Below are 21,434 nucleotides of genomic sequence, written 5' to 3' on the forward strand. Positions count from 1 at the left end.
CGCGAGAGCCCGGGAAACGTGAGAAGCCTCCCGGGTTTTCCACCACGCGCTCACGGACCCAGGGTCACGTAGACTATTGGGATGTGGTTTTGTCGTAACAATGGCCCGGGGGTAGAGACAAGTGGGAGGGGACCGCCTGTTGACAGTGGTCCCCGCCAGGTGTCCTCCGATGGACCTGGGTTGCCCAGGGTAGGAACTTGACTTGCTTGCATGCTGCATGTGCCTCGGTTACCCGGCCACCCAGCCGTCCTGGCTAGGGCAGGGCACTGCCAGGCCCCGAGTGCTAGGCGGGTGTCCTGTGTCCTGGCCGCAGACCGGACTCCAGTCCTGGGCGGCGGGTAGAGTGGGCCAGAAACCCTGCCGCAGGTGGTCACCCACCAGAGCGGGGGAATGGCCAGTCAGCCGTGGCGCCTGTGAATGTGGGATGCGAGGCGGACGGAAGATGACAAAAGGACAGGGTGAGGTCATTCTGCCGCTGGGCTGGGCGGGAGGCTGCAGCCACAGCACTGGACCGCTCGAGACAGCGCCTCCACGCCAGCCCAGCAAGTGGACCCAAGCGAAGGGCGCTGTCGGAGCGTCTTGGTTTTACACGGTGCCGGGAGCCTGGGCTGCCTGCTGCAAGTCTGCTCCTGGCTCACCGTCCACTTGGCGAGCCGGGTTTGCACCCGTGTGTGCCGTCAGCTGGAGCAGTAGCGATGGCAGGAGGGCCAGCCTCTGAGCCCGCTGTGGCCCCAGCCACCATGTGGGGCCTGTCTCCGGGCTTTTATAATCTGACTGTGACCTCAGGGTAGGGAAGTGAGTCTTGGCTTCTGGTAGGATCTGCACTCCCTTCCTTGGCGATCTCGTCCAGTCCCTGACTTTAACTCTGTCTCTCCTGACACCTGCATGTCCGTCTCCAGCCCTGGCCTCCCTTCTGACAGCTGCACGCTTCTGGCTGCCTCTTCCACACCTCCACGTGTTACTTTGGTGCCAAGTAGCCGTATCTAAACCTAGGCCATGATCTTCACCCGCCCGAACACTCCCCACGCCGCCTTCACCACCCCTGCGCGCGACACCTCTGTCCCTGAGTGTGGCGTCTCCTCGGCCTCCATGCACTCCTCAGGGCAGTTTCTCACCACCTCCACCTTGACATGCTGGTCCAGGCTGCCTGGTGAGCCTCTTTATTTGTTTCTTTGCTCTCACCCTTGTGCCTCCTATTATCTACCCACTTAGGAATTTTCAGGACACAGAGCTGTTCTTTTCAACCGTAAGTCTAATACCAAGGCAGTACAGACTGGAGCTACCTTGCCTGGGTGGTAAAGCACTCTACCACCTTCTCGCTGTGTGACCTTGACCAAGTTGCTTGCCCTCTCTGTCCCTAACCTTTTTCTCACGGTGCTGTGTGAGCACTGGTGAGTGACGGTGCGTGATGTGCTTAGAGCAGGGCCTGCCCGAGGGCTGGGGTGACTGCTGACCTTGGACCGTATGACCTCACCGCTCGGACCCTCCTGTCCAGGAGCCTGTCTCTCGGGATAAGAGCCGGAGTCCTGCTCCCCTTGCCTTCAGTGCCCTGGCCTCTTCCCCTGGGCACACTGCTGTCATCCGCCACCCCGTGCTCCCACCCCGGGGCCTTTGCTCTTCTCGATGTTGCCTGGAATATCCCCATCTCCACCTTCAGGGGGTGTTGGCTGTGAGGCCTTCACTGCCCTCCCTTTCCTCAGCTCCTTGCTTTGCTTTCTCTTGAACACGCCTCAGTTTTTCTTAGTGGTTACTTGTCCATCTCTCTGCTAACCTGTGAGCTCTGGGGCCGGGGATTTCATCTGTCTCCGGTCCTCAACATCTGCAGTGTTCCGTGTGCGCCACTTGGAAGGCGTTGATGGGTGCAGATAGCAGACAGGGAAGGTCAGGAGTGTGCTCGGGACAGCCTGCAGCGGAGCCCTCAGCGCATTGCCGCCCCGGGGCCCGGCGGCTCCCCAAACTCCAAGGATCCCTCGCCGCGGCTCCCAGTCTGCACTCTGGGCACCTCTTCATGGCCTCCCTTCTTCAGGTTTCATCGTCACCGTCTTAGTTCTGTGCTTCTACACTGAGCTTCTCAGGCTCTGAACGTGGCTGGAGGTGTCCCCGTCTCTGCACGTCTCTTTGTTTTAGCCTTTGTGGCCCCCAGGATCACGGGTGGGCTCTTGCTGGGGTCTCCGCAGACCTGCCTGGCACCCAGGGCTTCGGTCCTGGTCGTGTCTGTGTCCTGTAGTGCTGGGCGTGCCGGCCTGCCTGTCTGAAATGAGCTCTCTTGGAGCCAGGAGACTTGGCCTCGTCCCGCTCAGCGGTCCTCGTGCGTGTCCGGTGCCGCCTCAGTGGCCTCCCGGCTCCGCGTCCGTCATCACCTGTGTGCCCTGTTTCCTTGGTCCTTAGCGCTTTTGGCAGACGTGCCTGCGGGGGAGGTATTGTGTTCAGAGACATGAGGACACCTTGGGACCCGGGAAGTAGACAGGTCAGTGGTTGCCACCCTCTTGCTCATGCTGGCGCCCCATCAGAGTAGGTGGTCAGTGACCAGTCGTCGTGGATCGGTTGCCCCTGGACAAGCCTCCGTCTTTTGTGTCCTGTTTCCCCACTGCAGCCTCTTAAACGCTTGGTGTCTGCTGTTTCCTGCCTGTCTGCAGCCCGCAGGCCGCCTCGAGCGGTGTGGGCACGCATGTGTGTCTGCATCCACGTGCATGGCATGTTCGTGCGTGTGTCTGCACGGTGTGGGGTGCGTGTGTGCACGTGTGTGTGTGTGTGCACGTGTTCTGCTCTGCTGGGACCTCCCTGCCGCGGCCCTGTGTTTGGACGTCCCGCCCTGCCTTCTCAGCCTGGTGTCTTCCCTCTGGCGTGAACTCCCCAGGGTTGTGTCCCCAGCCCTTTTCTTGGTCTGCCCTCGCTCTCTGGGTGGCCTCTCCTGTGGACTGGGTGACCGCCTGGCCGATGCGTCCTGGTGGCCTTGGCCCCGTTGGCTGGGCCTGCCCAGAGGCTCCGAGCACCCTTCTCTGTGGGCCGTGCCTGAGTGTCCCCTGGGGAGAGGCCCTGTGGGTCTTCGGGGCTGCCTCGTCCCGCTCTCCGCCTCCACCCGCTCGGCAGTGTGGTCAGTTCTGTGTCCGCTCTTCTCGCGGGTGTGGGCCTCCCTTCTGCGTAGGGACTGAACTGTGGCCTGAGGGTCCCTTCACCCTGGGCCTCCCTGCTGCCCCAGCATGGAGCCAGGCTCCAAGCGGCTGCCAGGACCCCCGTGCCTGGGCTCAGCTGGCCCCCGTGGCCCCTCCCTGCCCGTCCGGCCGGGCTTCGTCCCTGTGGCCCCCAGCGCTCCTCCTGGGAGCAGAGCCATGCCCAGCCCGCCGCATCGGTGCCCCTGCTCCCGTGCCCCGGGGTCCCGGGTGGCCGAGCCCCGGGCGTCCCTCTGAGGCCATAGTGCCGCAGAGCTGAGCGGAGGGCCGCCTGCTTGCCCTCTGACTGACCGGCCCGAGCAGGTGAGTGGACCCACGTCACTGGTGCTGGATGGAAGCCACACGCCCCTGTGTGCTGTGGGAGGTCGGCCACGTGAGCCGAGCCAGGGGAGCGCCGCGGTGCAGCGTAGTGGAGGAGTTTCGGTTTCTTTAATCCTTTTTGAACCTAAGTATAACATGGATTTTGTGTTTCTGAAGTTGGGAATACAGTGGACAACTAGTAAAATACTTGACTCAGGACTTAAGTTACCATTCAGGCTCTGAAGAAGGGAGTCAAGTCTGCCTGTTCTGAAGCGTGGAAGGCGCACTCCTCAGGCGGTGTCGCTGGACTCTGGGTGCCGGGAGGGGGGCCTCGGCCGCTGTGTGACGGCGCCTTTGCGTCTCTTGCAGGTGGAGGAGGACGGGTGCCCCTCGGCTCGAGGACAGACGCGCGCGGCCGCCGGCCACTAAGCTGAGTGCATTGTGATTTCCAATAATTGAGGCAGTGGTTCTGAAAGCTGTCTACATTAATGAAAAGAGCAATGTGGCCAGCTGGGCTAAGCCGCCAGCGCGCGCAGCGCGGGCAGACGCACCCGGGTCTCGGCGGACTGGTGCATGCTAGCTGTCTAGAGTTATGTCAGGTTCTTAAACCGCTGGTCTCTTAAAGTAGCCTAACCACTGTACTATGGAGACATGCGGGAGCCCCGCTCCTCTCCCGCGCGAGCCCGCAGGAGGAGTGGCGATGGAGGACCGAGCTCGCCCCCTCCGTGCGCTGCCCCATGGACAGTCTCCACCACCTCCCCTGCAAACGTCCAGTGATGCAGACGTAATGGACGTTGGCTCTGGTGGTGATGGACAGGCCGAACCCCCTGCCGAGGACCCGCTCAGCTTCTACGGAGCTTCTCTTCTCTCCAAAGGATCCTCTAAGGCCCGCCTCCTCGTAGACCCGAACTGTAGTGGCCACAGCCCGCGCACAGCGCGGCACGCACCTGCGGTCCGGAAGTTCTCCCCTGACCTTAAGTTGCTTAAGGATGTAAAGATTAGCGTGAGCTTTACGGAGAGCTGCAGGAGTGAGAACAGGAAGGTGCTGTACGCGGGAGCGGAGCGCGCCGTGCGGGCAGAGTGCGGCCTGGCCCTCAGCCCTGTCAGTGGGGACGTGCATGCTGGTCCCGTTGGCGGGAGCGTGGGGGACGGGGTAGGCGCAGGGGGTGAGAGTGCGGGTAAGAGGGATGAGGAACATGAGCTGGATCAGGAAAAGAGAGTGGAGTACGCAGTGCTCGATGAGTTAGAAGATTTTACTGACAATTTGGAGCTAGATGAAGAAGGCGCAGGCGGGTTCACGGCTAAAGCGATCGTGCAGAGAGACAGAGTGGACGAAGAGGCCTTGAATTTCTCCTACGAGGTATGTCGGCGTCCCCTCCTTTGGCGCACTCTTAGCAAAACCCAAAGAGAGGTGTTTGGGAGTTGCAGCATCTCTGGGAAGCCCGTGTTGCAATGTAGCCGAGGAAAAAACCCACAGGAGGCGGAAAGGTCCATGCGGAAAGAAAGAGCCGCTAGGGGTCCAGGGGTCCCAGCTCTGCTAACACAGTTTGGGTGACAGGTCTGCCTCGTACCCTTGCCTCAGCCGACTTGGAAGGATCTGTGGTCACGAGCGTGTGCTTCGGCTGGCCGTTTCATCCTCTTTGCTTTTCAGATGCTAGCGCACCACAGAGGCGCACCTAGGCCCCTGAGACCGCCTCCTCTCTGTGTTGTCGCTGGCGCCTGCCCACGGGCAGGAGTGCGGTGCCAGGGGCCGCGGCTTCTGAACAGCGTGTCTTGCAGGATGATTTTGACAACGATGTTGATGCTCTTCTGGAAGAGGGCCTCTGTGCTCCCAAGAAGAGGCGAACGGAGGAGAAATACGGAGGAGACAGCGACCACCCGTCGGACGGGGAGACAAGCGTGCAGCCGATGATGACCAAGATTAAAACCGTTCTCAAAAGTGAGTCGGGCCGGGAAGCAGCGAGGCGCCTGGGCGCGCGCGCACGTTGGGAGAGCGCTCAGGCTGCCGGGTGGCGGTCTGGGCGGCTGTGTGCGTCTGCGGGCAGGAGGTTCCCGTCGGGGCCGGCAGCTCGGAGCGTGAGGACACAGCTCATGCACTGCCGGGGTGCGGGGAGGGGGCGCTGGGGTGTGGAGGCCGCGGACGGGGCGGTGCCGAGGGTAGGCGCTGCTCGCGGCCCCCGTCTGAGTTCTGGGTTCTGTGCCGAGTGCTGGGGAAACCACTGGAAGCAGCCAGGACTCATTCCACAGTCTGCTGTGAAAGCACGACCCGTGGCCGCGTGTGGACAGAGCTGGAGGGGTCACGGGGATACTGGGAAGAGCGGTTGGGGTGCCCAGAGCCGCCCCGTGCGGCCACCTGCTGACACGGGGACGTTTCGGGCCCCCTGTTTCTGTCTTGGTCTGGGGGTGCCTCTTGGTGTCGGGTGGGTGGCGGGAAGGGGCTGGAGGGACTCGGGCACACAGGTGATGCCTTCTGCTGAGCACCATGCGGGTGGCCAGCATGACAGGAGGAACCGAGGCGTGGCCGGCACGCCATTTCCCGGCCACAGAGCGGGCCCGTTGGCAGGGCCGGGCGTGTGTCTGCTGCATGGGCTCTGGTCTGCTCACGGTCACAACACGCCTCCTCCTCCTCGGTTACCCGGGGCTGGTTGCAGGCAGCTCCTGGCCCAGCCTGCAGGGCGGGGTGCCTGAGGGGGCCCTGTGCGTGCCCAGCCTTGCTTGCCCTCCCAGGGCCGTCCTGATGCTTGGCGTCACCTGTGTGCGGGTGTTAGGCCTGGCACGAGGGAGTCGTTCCGTTTCCACAAGAGCTGGTGGGGTTGTTTTCATCTCGTCCGTGTGTTTCTTTAGATTCCGCGTGGCATTTCCCTTTTGTTTCTGAGCTTTTCACTTGCTCCCAGTTCTGGTAAGAAAAGCAAGCCGTCCTCGAGGCTCTCCTGTGCATCTCGCAGCAGCCAGGCCTGTCCGTGGCGGCTCGGGACAGTGCAGGCTGGCCACCTGGTCACAGGGAGCGGTGACCCACAGTCTGCGGTTCCTAGCGGAGCCTACCCAGCCCCCGTGGCTGTGCCTGCGGGAGGCCGGCAGAGAGGCAGTGTCAGGGCGGCAGAGCTGCAGCGAGGCCCCGTGTCTTGCGGAGCACTGCTCGGGGCTCTGCGGTGTGTCTGGGGACTAGAGCAGGTGAGGAGGGTCTTGGCGCCCTTGGGTCCCAGAGGCTCGGGCCCAGCACTCAGAGGAGCCGGCTTGCAGGCGGGGCTGGGCTCTCCTGGTGGGGGTGGGCCATCCCCACCTGCTCAGAGCTTTTCTGTAAGGCGGGCTCCGGCGCGCTGCTGTTTCCACCCGGGGCCAGACTGTGACTGTGCTGACAGTGCCTGCGCGGCTGTGACTCTAGCTGTTCTTGCCCCGCGCAGGCCGGGGCCGCCCGCCGACCGAGCCGCTGCCCGACGGCTGGATCATGACGTTCCACAACTCCGGAGTGCCCGTGTACCTGCACCGGGAGTCGCGGGTGGTCACCTGGTCCAGGCCCTACTTCCTGGGCACGGGGAGCATCCGGGTAGGGGCCGTGTCCGTCCTGCGTGTGGTTCTCGCAAGCTGCAGAAGGAGGGTGGTTGCCACGCAGGCCGGTGGGGGTATCAGAGGCCCGTGTGTCCAGCCTGGTGACCTGTGTGGTCTCCCCACCTGCAGAAACATGGCCCTCCCCTGACCAGCATCCCCTGCCTGCACTACCGGAAGATGAAGGACAGCGAGGAGCGGGAGCGGGGCGCGGGGCTTGCCCCCCCAGAGCCGGAGCTGCCCCCGGATGAGCCCGACCCCCTGGGGGCCGACGCGGGGCCCCCAGACGAGAAGGACCCACTGGGGGCCGAGGCAGCGCCCGGGGCCCTGGGGCAGGTGAAGGCCAAGGTGGAGGTGTGCAAGGACGAGTCGGTCGGTAAGCTTCGGGGTGAACTTGGTCCTTAAGGACGGCCCCGTCTGTGCCTGCCCTCCCCTGCGCTCGGGAGTCCTGCCCGCTGACCGGAGCCGCTGTCCAGACGGCCTTTGGTCATGACCGTTGGGCGTCTTGGCGCGGGGTGTGTGCGTGTTGGTCCTGGGTCCCATTGCTGGGGTGGGCGCAGCCGCTGTCTCAGCCCCGCAGGTGCCCTCGGTCCTGGGTAACCCCTCCCTGGCCCTCCCGCATCTGTTCTGTGCGGACGGCTCTCTCAGCCCCTGCCCAGTCCCTGTTAGAGGGCGGTGCGTGTTCGATCCCCAGCTGTCTGTGTGCTCCTGCCCGTGAGGGGCTGGGGGCTGCTCCCAAGGAGGGGCCGAGTCTGGGGCTGGCGGGGAAGCCTCCGGGGAGTGCACTGGTGCTCTGCGGGCACGGGGGTATTCTCGAGACACAGCTGGAGGGCACCCCGTCTCGCCTGATGGTCTCCCCATGGCGCCATCCTCAGCGTGTGCCCGCTGGTCTACACTCCTGTGTGGGGAGCTCTGTGGTTTCGCTCCGTCCCTAAGTGCAAGCATGTGCGTGGCGTCCAGGCCTCTGGGGGACACAGCAGGGTGGGGCTGACGGGAGGCCTGGGGTCCTGGGGGAGAGGCTGTGCTGGGCTCGATGCCTCCGCTGCGGGCCGTTGGCACCTGGTTCCGGATGGGGAGAAGGTCCTGGAGGCTGATGGTGGTGTTTGTTTCTAAACATTCCTTATTCTTTATTTTTGTTTTTCCGTTCTAAATAAACTAAAAGGATAGCCCAAAAGTTTTTCCCTGGGGGACCTGGCAGAGCTAAGGAGCCTGATTGCTTGGCCCCTCATCCTTGAGGGGAAGCGGGAGGGGCGTCGTGTGGCTGGACCCGTCTTGCCACCGAGGGAGTGACTCTGGTTGGGAGTCCGTCACTCGGGTGTCTGGTCAACCCGTGCAGACCTTGAGGAGTTTCGGAATTACCTGGAGAAGCGCTTTGACTTTGAGCAAGTGACCGTGAAGAAGTTCAGGACGTGGGCTGAGCGTCGGCAGTTCAACCGAGAAATGAAGCGAAAGCAGGCCGAGTCCGAGAGGCCCATCCTGCCCGCCAACCAGAAGCTCATCACGCTGTCTGTGCAGGACGCGCCCACGAAGAAAGGTGAGCCGGGCCCCGTCCGCCCTGCGGCTCGGAGTCCGCTCCGCGGGCGGGGGTCCGGGCTGCTCTGAGACGGCCCGTGTCGCCTCGCCGCAGAGTTTGTCATCAACCCCAACGGCAAGTCCGAGGTGTGCATTCTGCACGAGTACATGCAGCGCGTGCTCAAGGTCCGGCCCGTGTACAGCTTCTTCGAGTGCGGTGAGTGCCGCTCCCGCCCGCCCCGTTCCCCCACACCCCGCCCCGCCTTCGCGGCCTTGGGCCCCGCCTGCTGGGGTGAGGCAGGAAACGGAGGGGGTCATCCTCGCCTGCCGTCCCCTCCCCACAGCCCCCCAGGCCTCGGGCTGCAGGAGAGCAGGGCTGCCGGCTCCCTCTGTGCCGCCCTCAGCCTCCTGAGTGAAGGCTGGAAGCTCGGGTCCGCCGTGGCCTCCCTTTTTTCTCGGCTTTTCACGTCTGCGTTCCTGCCCCTCGCGTTCTGTGTGCGCCCCGCGCCCGCCCTCCTCTCTCAGACCTTGCTCTCCGTCCCTGGAGGCTCTGCGCCTGGCCTGTCTCCCTCGGTGGCTGCCCAGTGCCCCGGGGACCCCCACCCTGCCTTCCTGCAGCAGCCCTGCCCCACCCTCCGCAGTGAGCAGAGTGTGTGTGTGCTGTGAGCGTCCTGGGCACGTGTGTTTTAAAGCGGTCGTTCTGATTTAAGAGAACCCGAGCGAGCCTTTCGGGGCCTCGGTGACCATTGACGGTGTGACCTACGGCTCTGGGACGGCGAGCAGCAAGAAGCTGGCCAAGAACAGAGCGGGTAAGGCGCCTGCTGGGGCCACGCGGCCGCCCCGGCTGGAGGGGGGTGGGCCACTTACGCACTCACTGGGAAGGGCTCACCAAGAGGCAGAAGGTGAGAAGCGAACGTAGAGGACCTTCGTCCGCTCGGCCAGGTGGGCCCCGCGCCTCCTGCCCCGGCCCTCCATGCACTCCCCACCGCCACACACACACACACAGCGCTCTGCGCTGCCTGAGCCTGGGCGCCGTCTGTGTAGAGCCCGCACAGCAGGCGTGCTCCTCGGCGTCCTGACGTCCGTGCGGACCGCTCCCGACTGCTTCCAGTGAGACTTGGGGCTGCCGGTCTGGAGCACGGCCGGGCAGGCTCTAGGGGGCTCCTGCTGCTGGCTGCACCCCTGCCGGCACGTCAGCGTGCTTCCGGGAGCCGGCTAGCCCCTCTCCTGGGGAGGCACTGAGCCAGCCTCTGCCGGTGCCACGGGATCTCTCCCCACTCCAGGAGGCCCCTCCACTTTAGAGAGGCTCCAGAGGGTCTTCCGGCTCCACCCACCAGTGGGCTGCTTGCAGGCTCTCAGGGCAGAAAGCTGTGAGGTGCAGCCGTCCTCGACACCCCCAGCCCACCCCGGCGAGGCCGGCCCCTGCAGGCGCGCTCCTGTGCCCGGGGCTGTGCCCAGGGCACCCATGCTTGGCCCACAGAGCCCCGAGTGCCGCTCTGCCCCTGGGGCCCACCTCCTGTCTTGAGCTTGGCCCCTCACCTGGTGCTCCTGCCCGCAGCCCGCGCCACGCTGGAGATCCTCATCCCCGACTTCGTCAAGCAGACATCGGAGGAGAAGCCCAGAGACAGCGAGGAGCTGGAGGTGAGCACGGGCCCGCCGCTCGCATCGGGTCGGGGAGGCCGCCTGTCTCTGTGGGCGGGGGCTGTGCCCTGTTGGGTCTCCGTCCCTGTCTTGCTGTGGGTGTGAGAGGCTGCGTTTGCCATATTGCAAGGAAGTCACTCTGCGCTGACAGCTGTGCGGTGGACGAGCCTTTGAGACAGAGGCTGCAAAAGCTGGGCTGCTCTCTGTGTTGAGAACCGCTTAGAACTGTCCGTGAGCTGCTTTGGGTAGATCGCTGCCGTGGGTTTTTGCAGCGAGGGCTGCTCACACTGAGGGATGCGCCTTTTTTTTAAACACCAGGCTGTGTCTGTTCCCTCCGTGCCGGGCTCAGTTGCGTCACGCAGGCTCTAGTTCCTGGCCAGGGACAGAACCCGGGCCCCTCGAATTGGAAGCATGCTCTCAGCCACTGGACCACCAGGGAGGCCCTGCACTCTTTCCACACCTTTATTGAAGTTTAACTGAGATATACCATAGTTTTTCCCTTGTAAGCTACACAGCACAGTGGATTTTGTGTGTTCAGCTTGTGTTCGTCACTCCGGAAGGAAGCCCTGGCCCGCCATCTGAGCCCAGGCTCGACCCGCCCGCCGGCCCTGCGGCGCTGGCTGCTCTCTGTGCCGGGCCCACCGCCTCTGACCTCTGAGGAGGTGGGGCCAGACCCACGTGCTCCTGCTGCCGAGCTGGGGCTTTATCGGCCTGAAGACGCTTCCTTCCACTCCTGGTTTGCTGACTGTCTGCAGTGGGTGTTGGGTTTTGAACTTTCTGCTTCTGTGAGATGATCACGTGGTTTTTGTCTTTCATTTTACTGGTGTGGGGTTGGGCTGCTTTGCTCTTGAATATGAAACGAGCCTCGCCTTCCTGAGGTGAGTCCCCCTTAGCTCTGCTGCAGCCACCTTTGTGTGTGGACGGGCTCGGCTCGCTGCTGTTTTGTTAAGGATTTCTGCAGCTGTGTTTCTAAGGGGTGCCGGTCTGCATTTTCGTCCTTATGATGTCTTTGGTGTTGGAATCAGGGCAGTACTTGCCTCATAGAATGAGTGGGAAAGTGTTCCTTCCTCTTTCATCGTGCGGAATAGTTTGCGAAGGATTGGTGCTAATTTTTTTCACGCTTGGTGGAATTCACCAGTGAGACCATCTGGGCCTGGGCTTCCCCTTGCTCTCAAGGTGTTTACTCGTTCCGCGTTTCCCGGTTTTCTGCCCCTGCTCGAGCCGGCTGTGGGATTCTGGGTCTCTGCAGTTTTCCCAGCTGGCCAGGCCCTCCAGGGCCCTGGCACTCGCAGCGCCCTCTTGTGGCCCTGTGCACTTCAGCGGGGCTGTGCGTCCTTGCTTCCGCGCCTGCGTTTCAGCAGGTTGAGCCTTTGTTTGCTTTCGGCTGTTCCCAGCGTGCGCCCCGTGTTGCTGGTCCTCTCACACACGCAGCTGCTGCTTGTCTGGGAGTTCTCGTCCTTCTTCTCTGTTTCAGTTCCAGCCTTACTTTTTCTTTCTGCCAGGCTTGTGTTTGGTTTGTCCTTTCTTCTCGTTTCCTAAGCGTTAGGGTGTTGGCTTGAGGTCCTCGTAAATGTGGAGTTTTCAGCTGTCGGCTCTCTTCTCTGCTACCTTGCGTCCCATCATCTTGCTCTGATACATGTTGGGTTTTGTCCTGTGTCACCGTATTTTCCTGATTTCCTTTGTGATGTTTTCTTTGAGCCGGCGGTTAGTTTAGGACCGTTTACTTTGCATATATTTGTGCCTCTCCCCAGTTTCCTTCAGTTATTGATTTCTTTTTTTTTCTTTTTTTTAAAAAATATTTCTTTATTTGGCTGACCCAGGTCTTAGTTGCAGCATGTGGGATCTAGTTCCCTGACCAGGAACTGAACCCTGCTCCTCAGCATTAGGAGCAGAGTCTAAGCCACTGGACCACCAGGGAGGTCTCCGGTTACTGATTTCTAACCTAATTCTACTGCGACTCGAAACCACAGCTTGTGTGATTCCAGTCGGTCCTTTAACGTTTGTCGAGGCTTGTGCTGTGCCCGCCTGAGAGGCTAGACGTGTGTGCTTGCCGGCAGAGTGAACAGCCCGAGCTGGTGAGGGGTCTCTCCTGGAGTGAGCGGCCTGAGTCCCCAGTTGCTGCCGAGCTGTCCCGTCACTGCCCTCAGGTTTTCTCCCTGCATTTGGGGCCGTTAGGCGCTTGTGTCTTTGTGATCATGTGATAAAGACAGACGTTTGCTCTCTGTCCTTGGTCCCTGCACAGAGCTACTGTGGTATGGAAACTGCCATTTGGCTTTTGTCCCCAGTTCCTGAAGCAGCTCGCTGCGATGAGAGTGAAGGGGGTATTTGGGACTTCCCTGGCAGTCCTGTGGTTGGGACTCCACACTTCTGATGCAGGGGAATTGGGATCCTGCGTGCCAGGAGGTGCAGCCGGAAAGTACAGACAATTTAAGTGAAGGGAACCCTTTATTCTAACCCCTTCCCTCCGCCTGAGTTCACGTCGAGGTGGCCCGAGGCAGGGGGCTGGTTGCCGGGAGCACCGCTGTGCAGGGGGCCAGGACCTGCAGCCCCATCCTCCGCCCCCTGTGCCCGGGGGTGGGTTCTTCCCTCGTGGCCGGCAGTCTGAGCAGCACCCTGACTGCGGGGCTCAGGGTGCCCTGGCTGGCCAACACCCAGAGGTGCTGGGAGGGAGGCACACTCAGACAGGGTGCTTTTCCACTCGCTGGGATCAGGGCCACCTCCTGACGCCGTGGGGCAGGAAGCTCCCTCCATCCTGGAGGAGCAGGTTCCTGGAGTTCCGTATGAAGACGGTAGGGCTGGGCCGTAGGGGAAGGGGCCTCCCTGAGAGGCTCTGACAGAGCGTGTGGGTCTGGGTCACAGCCAGCCCGCGAGGTGAACACAGCCCCACCAGGGAGGGGCTGTGCTCCTGAGGGTCCCAGCCGGCTCCGGGCTGCCGAGGCCTCTGTTGCCAGTTTCCTTCTCTGTGAACCGGCTGGGCGCCTCCTCTCCGTCACCATGGCTGAGCTTCTGTTCTGTTGTGTCCGGTCACTTTCTCGATCATAAATTCACTTACAATGGTTTTCAAGGTTTTTCCAAAGGTCGTGTGTCTTTAGCTTTCTGGCCCAGTCGTCCGATCAGACTCTGGTTCAGGACGGGCTCCGAGGCCAGCAGGCAGGCGTGTCTCGGGTGGCCCGGCCCGAGCTGTGGTTAGTGTCGCCGAGAGGCTGTGACAAGGGCGGGGGCGGCTGGATGGGCCCTGGGCGTGGCTGGCACTCACCGGCCACTTCCCTTTGTAGTATTTCAACCACATCAGTATCGAGGACTCGCGGGTCTACGAGCTGACCAGCAAGGCCGGGCTGCTCTCCCCCTACCAGATCCTCCACGAGTGCCTTAAAAGGTGGGGTGTCCCTTCCTGGGGCCTCCCCAGGGGACCCACGGGGCCTGGGAGAGCCCTTCTGGGCTGGGAGCCGCGGTCTGGGGAGGACGGTGAGGGCCATCTCGGGGCGATGTTGCCTACTGTCTGCTTTGTCCCCCAGAAACCATGGGATGGGGGACACCTCCATCAAGTTTGAAGTGGTTCCTGGTAAAAACCAGAAGAGCGAATACGTCATGGCATGCGGCAAGCACACAGTGCGAGGCTGGTGTAAGCCCCCCATCCTGGCCCCCACGCACCTGCTTTCCGTGACCGTGGGGTCCGCTGCCTGGGCTCACCTGGGCCTCAGCCACGTGCTGCTGGCTCCCAGGTGTGCCTGCCGCACCGCACGTCACCCTGAGACCCAGCCAGCCTGCACGCCGCTGTGGCGGCTAGCGTCCCGGGCTTGAGCTGCTCAGCTGGCTGGGCCGTGGCCCTGCTGCCAGCACGGCCTGCCCAGCCCTGGGTCCCTGGGAGGGGAGTGGGCCCGCTGCTCTTCGCCTCGCCTAGGGCTGGAGGTGGCCTCACACAGGGACTATGGGACTGTCTTTAAGCACAGCCCAGCACCGGGTAAGGGAGAAGGTCATGCCTGTGCAGACCGGGCTGTCCCCCACGGACACCAGTGTTTGCCAAGTCCAGCCCTGAGCAGGGGCCAGGGGGGGAACAGACCCACCCAGGGTAGAGGCCCTGTGCCCCTCCAGCCTGCTCTGCACCCCAGCCTCTCCTCTCTCTGTCTAGAAACATCCACTGCACAGGACTCCCCCCAACCCCGGCCCCAGCCTGCCTTGCAGGACGCATCATCTGTGTGTCTGCAGCTGTGGGCAGGGGCCCTTGAGAGCCGCAGCCTGGGGGGCTTCCTGCGCTCCCTGAGCCTCTGGCGGGCGGGGCTGTGTGGGGTGTGCCCGGTGGCCACGGTGCCCTGTGGACGTGGGTGTCTTGACTGTGCCCGCGGCTCCGCCTAGGCAAGAACAAGCGCGTCGGGAAGCAGCTGGCGTCCCAGAAGATTCTGCAGCTGCTGCACCCGCACGTCAGGAACTGGGGGTCCTTGCTGCGCATGTACGGCCGCGAGAGCAGCAAGATGGTCAAGCAGGTAGTGGGGTTGGGGGGGCGCGGCGGGCAGGCGGGCGCTGCCCCGGGCACCAGCACCACGAGCCTCTCAGCAGCCCGTGTGTGTCCTCTGTTTTGGCCAAGATGTTGAGATTTCGCAACTGTTAAATTTTTATGCATTTAGGGGAAATTGAAGGGAAGTGACATCTGGTTTTTTATTTTTTTCCCCGACTTCAGAAACAGTCCCCAGTGAGTGGTGGGTGTGGAGGGTGAGGACTGTGGAGGACACTGCAGCCATTCCTGGAGAGTTCCTGGCTCTGGGCTGGGGGGTGTGGGGGCCCCTGAGGCGCTGGGCCTCGTGTGGCTGAGCCGCTGCCTTCCTGTCTGTGTGTGGAGAGCGTCCTGCTGGGCCGGGAGCCGGGGAGAAGCTTGCTCGGCCCTGCCGGGAGGCCCCAAAGCCGTCAGGTGGGGCGCAGCCTGCAGGCCTCCTCACGTGGTGCTCACCCCACGGACGTGTGGGGAGCACGGTGTGGGCCCTCCGGCAGCCGCAGGGCAGGGCGAGCCTGGGCCGGTGCATGCCATCCCCCTGACCACGTTGGGTCCCAGCCACCCTTGCCGGATGCCTCTGGGCACGGTGCGTGCCTGGGCTGGCGGCTGGCAGCCGTGGGGGCCGGCAGACCCCCTGCGCCTGAGGCGGCGGGAGTGGGCAGACGGCAGCTGGGCAGGTGGGCTGTGGGAGGGGAGGCCCCGGCTGGTGCTGCCAGCAGGCTCTGCTCCCCAGGAGACCTCGGACAAGAGCGTGATCGAGCTGCAGCAGTTTGCTCGCAAGAACAAGCCCAACCTGCACATCCTGAGCAAGCTGCAGGAGGAGATGCGGCGGCTGGCAGAGGAGCGGGTAGGCGGCGGCCCCGTCCCTGGGGGCTGCGACCTCGGCCCTCCTCTCCTGGGTGTGTGTGCTGGGCTCACCCCTTCCCCAGGGCCCCACCGCGCCGGGTTGCAGTGCCCGTGGCCCCACCCCTGACCTCAGGCTGCGGTCCCCGTGGCCCCACCTGACCTCGGTGTCCTTCCAGGAGGAGACGCGCAGGAAGCCTAAGATGTCCATTGTGGCATCTGCACAGCCTGGCGGCGAGCCCCTCTGCACTGTGGACGTGTGAGGGTGGCCGGCCAGGGCTGCCAGCGCACTGGGGACCTCCCCACGCACCCTGCTGCCCAGACCTCTGGCCCCCACCCCCGCCGCACGCCCGACGGCAGGCCACGCAGCTCCCCTGGAGGCCACCTACAGTCCGGGCGGCTGTGTCCCGGCCTCTACCCACCTGCCGCACAGGCGGCCACAGACAGCTGGGAGATCGCCGTGAGCCTCTGGTCGTGTGGACGGGCCCGGAAGGTTTTCGTGAACTTTCTATGTAACGTGCACTGACCAGAAGTGATAGTTGATGACGTGAAATGCAAAGGCCACGCACCCCTGGCCCCCACAGGCATGTAGGGACCCAGCCAGAAGGCGCAGGCCGGTACCCTCCCCTCCCAGCCTCCTGGGCTTTCCTTCTTTTTTCTGAAAGAGTTAACAGTAGGAAGGACTATTGAAAATGAACAGGATTTAGTATCACAGCTATTTTTCAGAGGTTGCAGGCAAACCACCACGGTGATCTTTCTTCACCCAGAGAGGCGCTGCCTGCGGGTGTGGGCGCTGCCCTGCCTGCTTGCCGGCCTGGCGTCCGTTCGTAGTGCCCTGAACACGCCTTCGTAGATAAGAGGCCCCTCACCTTTGCTGGCCTCTGGTAATTTTTTTACTAAGTTTTTGCACAGTCCAGTCTGTCAACCCATCAATTTTTAAAGCTTTTATGATATTTTAGCGTTTGGAAAGAAGCTTTTACAGTGAGGGTAGAAAATAGGTGTGGAATCACGTAGCGGATGTGACCGGTTGATGCATTTTAGCTCGTGGACTTAAAAAAGGGGCTGAAAATGGTCATGCTGGCACGGGTGGCCCTCACCTTTGCCTGCGGCCGTGTGGTGGGACCGGGTGGTCTTGGGGACGGGGTGGGCCTGTCCCAGCCTCAGCCGTGGAGCCTTCAGAACGCCCCTCCACGTGACTGAGGTCGGCCCCTACGGACCTTTGTAAAACGATCCACGAATCAAGTCGCTGTAATTATACGCTTGCTTCGGTCCTGTCCCGTCTATGGTGGTGAATCGTAACTGGACTGTTCTTGCCCTTAAAGCAGTGCCTCACACAGACTGAAGCTGGTGCCCTCGCCGCGGTCCGGCCTTCCTCTGTCCCCCTTCCCGGGCGTGGGCACGGCTCTGCTGCAGGGGCAGAGGACAGGGAGGGCCTGTGGGGGCAGCTGGGCCACGGCCACAGGCGTGAGCTGTCCCAAGGGAAGGGGGCCTGCCTTCTAGTCCTGTGGTCGCGGGTCCTCCACGGGCTGCAGCCTCCCAGAGGGCGGGGGTCCCCAGCTCCCCTCCACCAGGAGGGGCCTCCCCTGGGGCAGACAGATAGGTGGGGGGTTGGCACTGTCCCCTGTGTGTCCCCCAGGCCCTGCCCCTCTGAGCAGTGCAGGCTCTCTTGGGACTCTTGGAGCGCTGGGAGAGCCACTCCCAGTTCTGAGGTGCCTTCCGGGGCCTGCCCCCCAGGTTCACATCACAAACACTGGCAGTTCAGCACTTGTTTATTCTGGCCCTTGGGGCCCGTTTGGGGGTGAGAGATGGGCTCGGTGATCTCTGTGGCTGCTGCCTGGCCGTCCCCGGGCAGACCTTGAGGACCCCAGGCTCCGCCTGTGGCCGTTCAGGCGTTGTTCCAGAAAGGGCTGGTTTCCATGGCCCTTAAGAAGCAGGGGAGACCCTGGCTTCCGGTGGGGTGTCATCTGGGGATGCTGGTGGGGTCTGGACCAGAGATTTGTGGGGCTCCAGGGCCCCCGCACCATTGGGGTACTCCACCCTCTCAAACAGAATGAGCATCTCACAGTGCGGGGTCTGAGGGAACAGGTCCACGGCCACAGCCTTGACTGGCCGGAAGGGAGTACCCTTGACGCGGTTGGATGGGGCCCTGCAGAGGCTGTACAGTACAGAGCACGGTCAGTGCGGGGGGTCAGTTCACCCAGCAGGGGTGAACCTGGCTCCCAGCCGCCCACCCAACCCCACACTTACTCCACGAAGTTGCCCATGGCTGCCCGCGGGTTGCAGGAGACGTACAGCAGCCTCCGGATGTTTTCTGCCCGGCGCACGGCCAGGACCGCCTTGGAGTCTGGGGAGACACAGAGCCTCACGAGGGGGGTCCCCAAGGTGCCCCCCGAGGGAAAGGCCCAGCCAGCCCCTGGGGAGGCGGCCACTCACGCAGGCCGGCGCGGGGCGGGTCCAGAATGGCCACGAGCTGCTGGGAGGCCAGTCTGCTCACCAGGGCGGGCACCAGCTCCTCAGCCCTGCCACAGTGGAACTCCACGTTGCTCAGCTCTGCAAGGGGCAGGTCAGCTGTGTCAGGGGGGCTGCGAGCCCTCCTACAGGCCCGCCGGGCCACCCTGTGTCCCAGAGCCCCAAGACCAAGACGCCTCAGGAGAGCCCTTCCCTGCGGGGCAGCCCCAGGCTTTGTGGTGCACCGTGGGTCTGTGGTGGGGCCCACGCCCCGCGGGCAGGATCGGCTCAGGGCCACCACCCCACCGCGGGCCCTCACCGTTGTCCAGGGCGTTCACCCGTGCATCCTCCACGGCCTCCTGGGACAGCTCGACCCCAACAACTCTCTTCACCTTCTGGAGCGGGGACAGGAGGGACTGATGACCACCCAGCCTGGGCCTCCTGGGGCAGCAAAGGAGGGGCTGGTACGGGGTGGGGGTCTCACAACAGACAGGAAGGGGGACGACCGGAGCAGGGTGGGGGGGTGCGACCGGCCGGCGCGGTGGGGCTCACCCGGGCCAGAGCCAGGCCAATGGTGCCTGTGCCGCAGCACACGTCCAGCACCGTGCTGCCTGCGTCCAGCTGGGCCCAGTCCTGGATGAGCCTGTACAGCACCTCAGCCGCGGCGGTGTTCACCTGCGTGCGGGCCGGGCCGTCAGAGCAGCCCCCACCCTGCGCCTGGCTCCCTCGCTGCTTCCTCGCCTCCGACTTCCTGGGCGCCCCAGGACCCCTCTGACCACGCCCAGGCTCAAGAACACAGCGCTGCTGCAGCCTGCTTCCTCCCGAGCACCGGCCCTGCGGGCCCCGCAACAGCAAGCGCCACAGACCCCGCCAGTGGCCCCGGCTCCCCCCCCCCCAATACTCCGCCCCACAGCCGCCCTGGGCCGCCACCCCAAGTGCCCTCCTGAGCCCGGGCCCCAAACACCTGGAAGAAGGCGTGGGGGGAGATGCGGAAGGTCAGCCCCAGCAGGTCCTCGTGGATGCACCGGTCCCCGGCCACATGCTCCAGAGGCAGGCCCTCCTGGCTGGGGGTCTTTCTGTGGGCACGCGCGAGCGCTCAGTCACAAGCCCTCGTGCAGGCCCCGCCCCAGCCATCCCGACTACTGACCGCTGTCCCTCCTCCACGAAGTAGAGGCAGGTCACCCCACTGGCCTTGCCCGGCCCCTCCATGAAGTACTGTGCCAGAGACGCCTTCAGCCCCGCCAGCTCCTCCGGGCTCAGGTTCTGGAGCAGATGGGAGAAAAGGGTCGGTGAGACTGCGTCCAAGCTCACTCTGGCCCAGACGCCCTCCCACACCCTGCCCGCTGGGGACCTGTGGGTGGAAGAAGGCGATAGCCATGGCTTGGCCGCGGCGGCTGGTGCGCACGGTCAGCTGCTTCCAGTGGCCTGAGTGCGTCTCCGGGTCGTATGCCGAGTAGGGCGTGGACCTGAGGGAGCCACAGGGGGCCCTGAGTGCCCGCGCCTGCCCCCAGGTCTGCGTCCCCAACCAGAGCCCCCGCCTGGGGGGACCCCATCCTCTCTGCTCTGAGCCTCGGATGTCCCAGGCTGCCAGCGACCTCACCGGATGAACTCCTGGAACGCCTTCACCACCTGCTTGGTGGCCCCAGGGATGTGCACGGTGTCGAAGGGGGCTGCCACGGCACACGTCCCGCTCCTGTACTTGCTGAGCCGGCAGCCCACCGTGTTGTCCTCCCCGTCCACGCCGACGCCGACCAGGAACTCGCACTTGTTCCGATACTCGGTCTGTGGGGAGGGCCAACGGAGACAGACGCCGGCTCTCACTCTGACGGTCCAACACTGGCAGTGTAGCGGTGACGCGAGGCCCAGGCTCCCCCACGGGCCTGGCAGCTAAGGGCACCACGCTGACGGCAACCAATGGGTGCTTGGTGAGAACCAGAAGCAGCTCTAAGAGAGCAGGAGGACCAAGTGGGACCCCGAGGCCTAACCTGCTGGGGGGAGGGCCGGACGCCCTCCAGTGGGCAGCAGGCCTTGTTGTGCTTGTGTCTCTGTGACAGCAGCCAGGGCAGCAGGGCGCGGTTGGTGCTCCCGATCTCCCTGTGGGCAGAAGGAGGGCGGTGGTGGGGCTCCAAACACCCCACCCCTCAGCCCTGGGGGCACCCAGGACCCCGCCGTCTTGAGCCAGGAACATATGGCTCTTACCGGGCTAGCCCCCTAAGAGCCTGTGTGCGAGGTGCAGGGAGCGGGCTGAGCGAACGCACCGCCCAGCCCGGGATGCCCGCGCCCACACTCACCTGGCCAGCTTCTGCAGCACTTGCTCACACTCCTGCCGCTTCCGCTCCAGCTGCTCCTCGTAGGGAACGGCCCAGAGAGGGGTCACCACGTCGGCGATGCACGCGGCCGGACCAGCGGGGAGCTCCCCACGGTCCTCCTGCCGCCTCTTCCTGGCCAAGGGGTCAGCCTTGGGCCTGGCCAGGCGGGCGCTGAGCGGGCGGCCCTTCCAAACCGCCCCGTGCAGCACGCACAGAGCCTTGTCGCGCTCGGCGGCGCTGCGGAAAGTCACGAAGGCGCAGGGCGGCTGCCCGAAGAGCTTCGTCTTGTGGGGCTGCAGCCCGAAGCGGCCCAGGAAACGCCGCACATCGCTGAAGCTGGCGTGGCGCGGCACGTTCTGCAGCTCCAGCTTGAAGACCTCCGAGGTGAACAGGCCGGCTCGGATGTAGCCGTAGGGCCCCGGCCCCGCGGGCCCGGCCGCCGCTGCCGGCTCCTCCTCCCGCCGCGGGCCCGGCGCCTCGGTACCGTCCTGGCCGGGATCCCCGACATGCGCCCGGCCCTGCGTGCAGACGGCAGGCGCGGAGCTAGCAACGGCCCGCGCTCCCGGAGCCCCGCCCCGGCCTCCCCAGCCCATCGCCGCCCCAGCCCCCAACCCCGCCGGCTCCCCCGCACCATACTTCGCTGTCCAGCTCGTCCCCCATCGTCCGCAGCGTCCGTCGCTTCGCCTGGAGCGCACACCGTCCGGCTGCGGCCTGGGAAGGGCCGGGACTCGAACCCGCGGTGCTCGGGGCCTGGCCTCGGCCACGCGCTGCGCCGCCCGCCCGCCAGGGGCCCGCGGCCCGCCTGCTGCCCGGGCCCGCCGCTCTCCCACCAGGCCGCCGGCGTGCGCAGCGCAGGAGGGGCGTCTCTATCGTCCCCGCTTCCTGTGACGTAATCACCACGCGCCGTTCGAGCCCCTCCCCCAGCCCAGTCCTCTAGCTCCAGGGGCGCGCGCGCGCGCGGCCGCGGGGCGGAAGTGCGCGCGAGGGCCGCCGGGAGTGCGTGCTCCCCCGCCGTCCCTCTCCCAGTCGGCCTGGCTGGCCGGGCATGCGCCGCGGGCGTTTTGGCGGGAAGCGCGGGGCGGGCCGGACAATGCGAGTGTCCGCCGCACGAGCCCAATAAAGCTGCGCCGGTTTTGAATCGCGGCGCGTTTCCCGCCGCCGGGGTCAAGGGTCGGGGTTCGG

At 64.4% G+C, this 21,434-nt stretch overlaps 2 protein-coding genes across 3 annotated transcripts in view; one reads left to right on the forward strand and one right to left on the reverse strand.

Moving 5' to 3' along the window:
* The first annotated feature begins 255 nt into the window (after positions 1-255).
* DGCR8 (DGCR8 microprocessor complex subunit) lies at positions 256-16,776 on the forward strand. Its single transcript, XM_040251259.1, has 14 exons — positions 256-2,467; positions 3,840-4,830; positions 5,250-5,409; positions 6,872-7,014; positions 7,146-7,389; positions 8,350-8,547; positions 8,641-8,742; positions 9,236-9,334; positions 10,084-10,166; positions 13,442-13,542; positions 13,682-13,788; positions 14,520-14,647; positions 15,386-15,499; positions 15,675-16,776. Exons 2-14 carry the CDS (start codon positions 4,114-4,116, stop codon positions 15,756-15,758), a joined length of 2,280 nt encoding a protein of 759 aa, XP_040107193.1. The 5' UTR covers positions 256-2,467; positions 3,840-4,113; the 3' UTR covers positions 15,759-16,776.
* Positions 16,425-21,434, reverse strand: part of TRMT2A (tRNA methyltransferase 2 homolog A) — a 5,719-nt gene continuing 709 nt past the window's right edge. The window contains exons 2-13 of one of the 2 annotated variants that reach the window (XM_040251262.1): positions 20,889-20,963; positions 20,235-20,770; positions 19,929-20,037; positions 19,544-19,725; positions 19,295-19,409; positions 19,091-19,206; positions 18,908-19,019; positions 18,496-18,618; positions 18,263-18,338; positions 17,929-18,045; positions 17,743-17,839; positions 16,425-17,650 (exon numbers count right to left, since the gene is read on the reverse strand). In XM_040251262.1, the coding sequence (XP_040107196.1) occupies positions 17,419-17,650; positions 17,743-17,839; positions 17,929-18,045; positions 18,263-18,338; positions 18,496-18,618; positions 18,908-19,019; positions 19,091-19,206; positions 19,295-19,409; positions 19,544-19,725; positions 19,929-20,037; positions 20,235-20,770; positions 20,889-20,912 (1,839 nt within the window). In that variant the 5' untranslated portion in view covers positions 20,913-20,963 and the 3' untranslated portion in view covers positions 16,425-17,418. Of the gene's footprint in view, positions 17,651-17,742; positions 17,840-17,928; positions 18,046-18,262; positions 18,339-18,495; positions 18,619-18,907; positions 19,020-19,090; positions 19,207-19,294; positions 19,410-19,543; positions 19,726-19,928; positions 20,038-20,234; positions 20,771-20,883; positions 20,964-21,434 lie in introns of those variants that run through there. The other variant, XM_040251263.1, reaches the window with a different exon arrangement.

The sequence above is a fragment of the Oryx dammah genome, unplaced genomic scaffold (assembly GCF_014754425.2).
Source record: "Oryx dammah isolate SB20612 unplaced genomic scaffold, SCBI_Odam_1.1 HiC_scaffold_12, whole genome shotgun sequence".
Classification (NCBI taxonomy): Eukaryota; Metazoa; Chordata; class Mammalia; order Artiodactyla; family Bovidae; genus Oryx; species Oryx dammah.

Coding starts and splice junctions, on each gene's coding strand:
- DGCR8 (XM_040251259.1), top strand. CDS start 4,114: ATGGAGACATGCGGGAGCCCCGCTCCTCTCCCGCGCGAGCCCGCAGGA. Junction 5,410..6,871: donor GATTAAAACCGTTCTCAAAA/GTGAGTCGGGCC, acceptor TGCCCCGCGCAG/GCCGGGGCCGCCCGCCGACC. Junction 14,648..15,385: donor GCAGCAAGATGGTCAAGCAG/GTAGTGGGGTTG, acceptor TCTGCTCCCCAG/GAGACCTCGGACAAGAGCGT.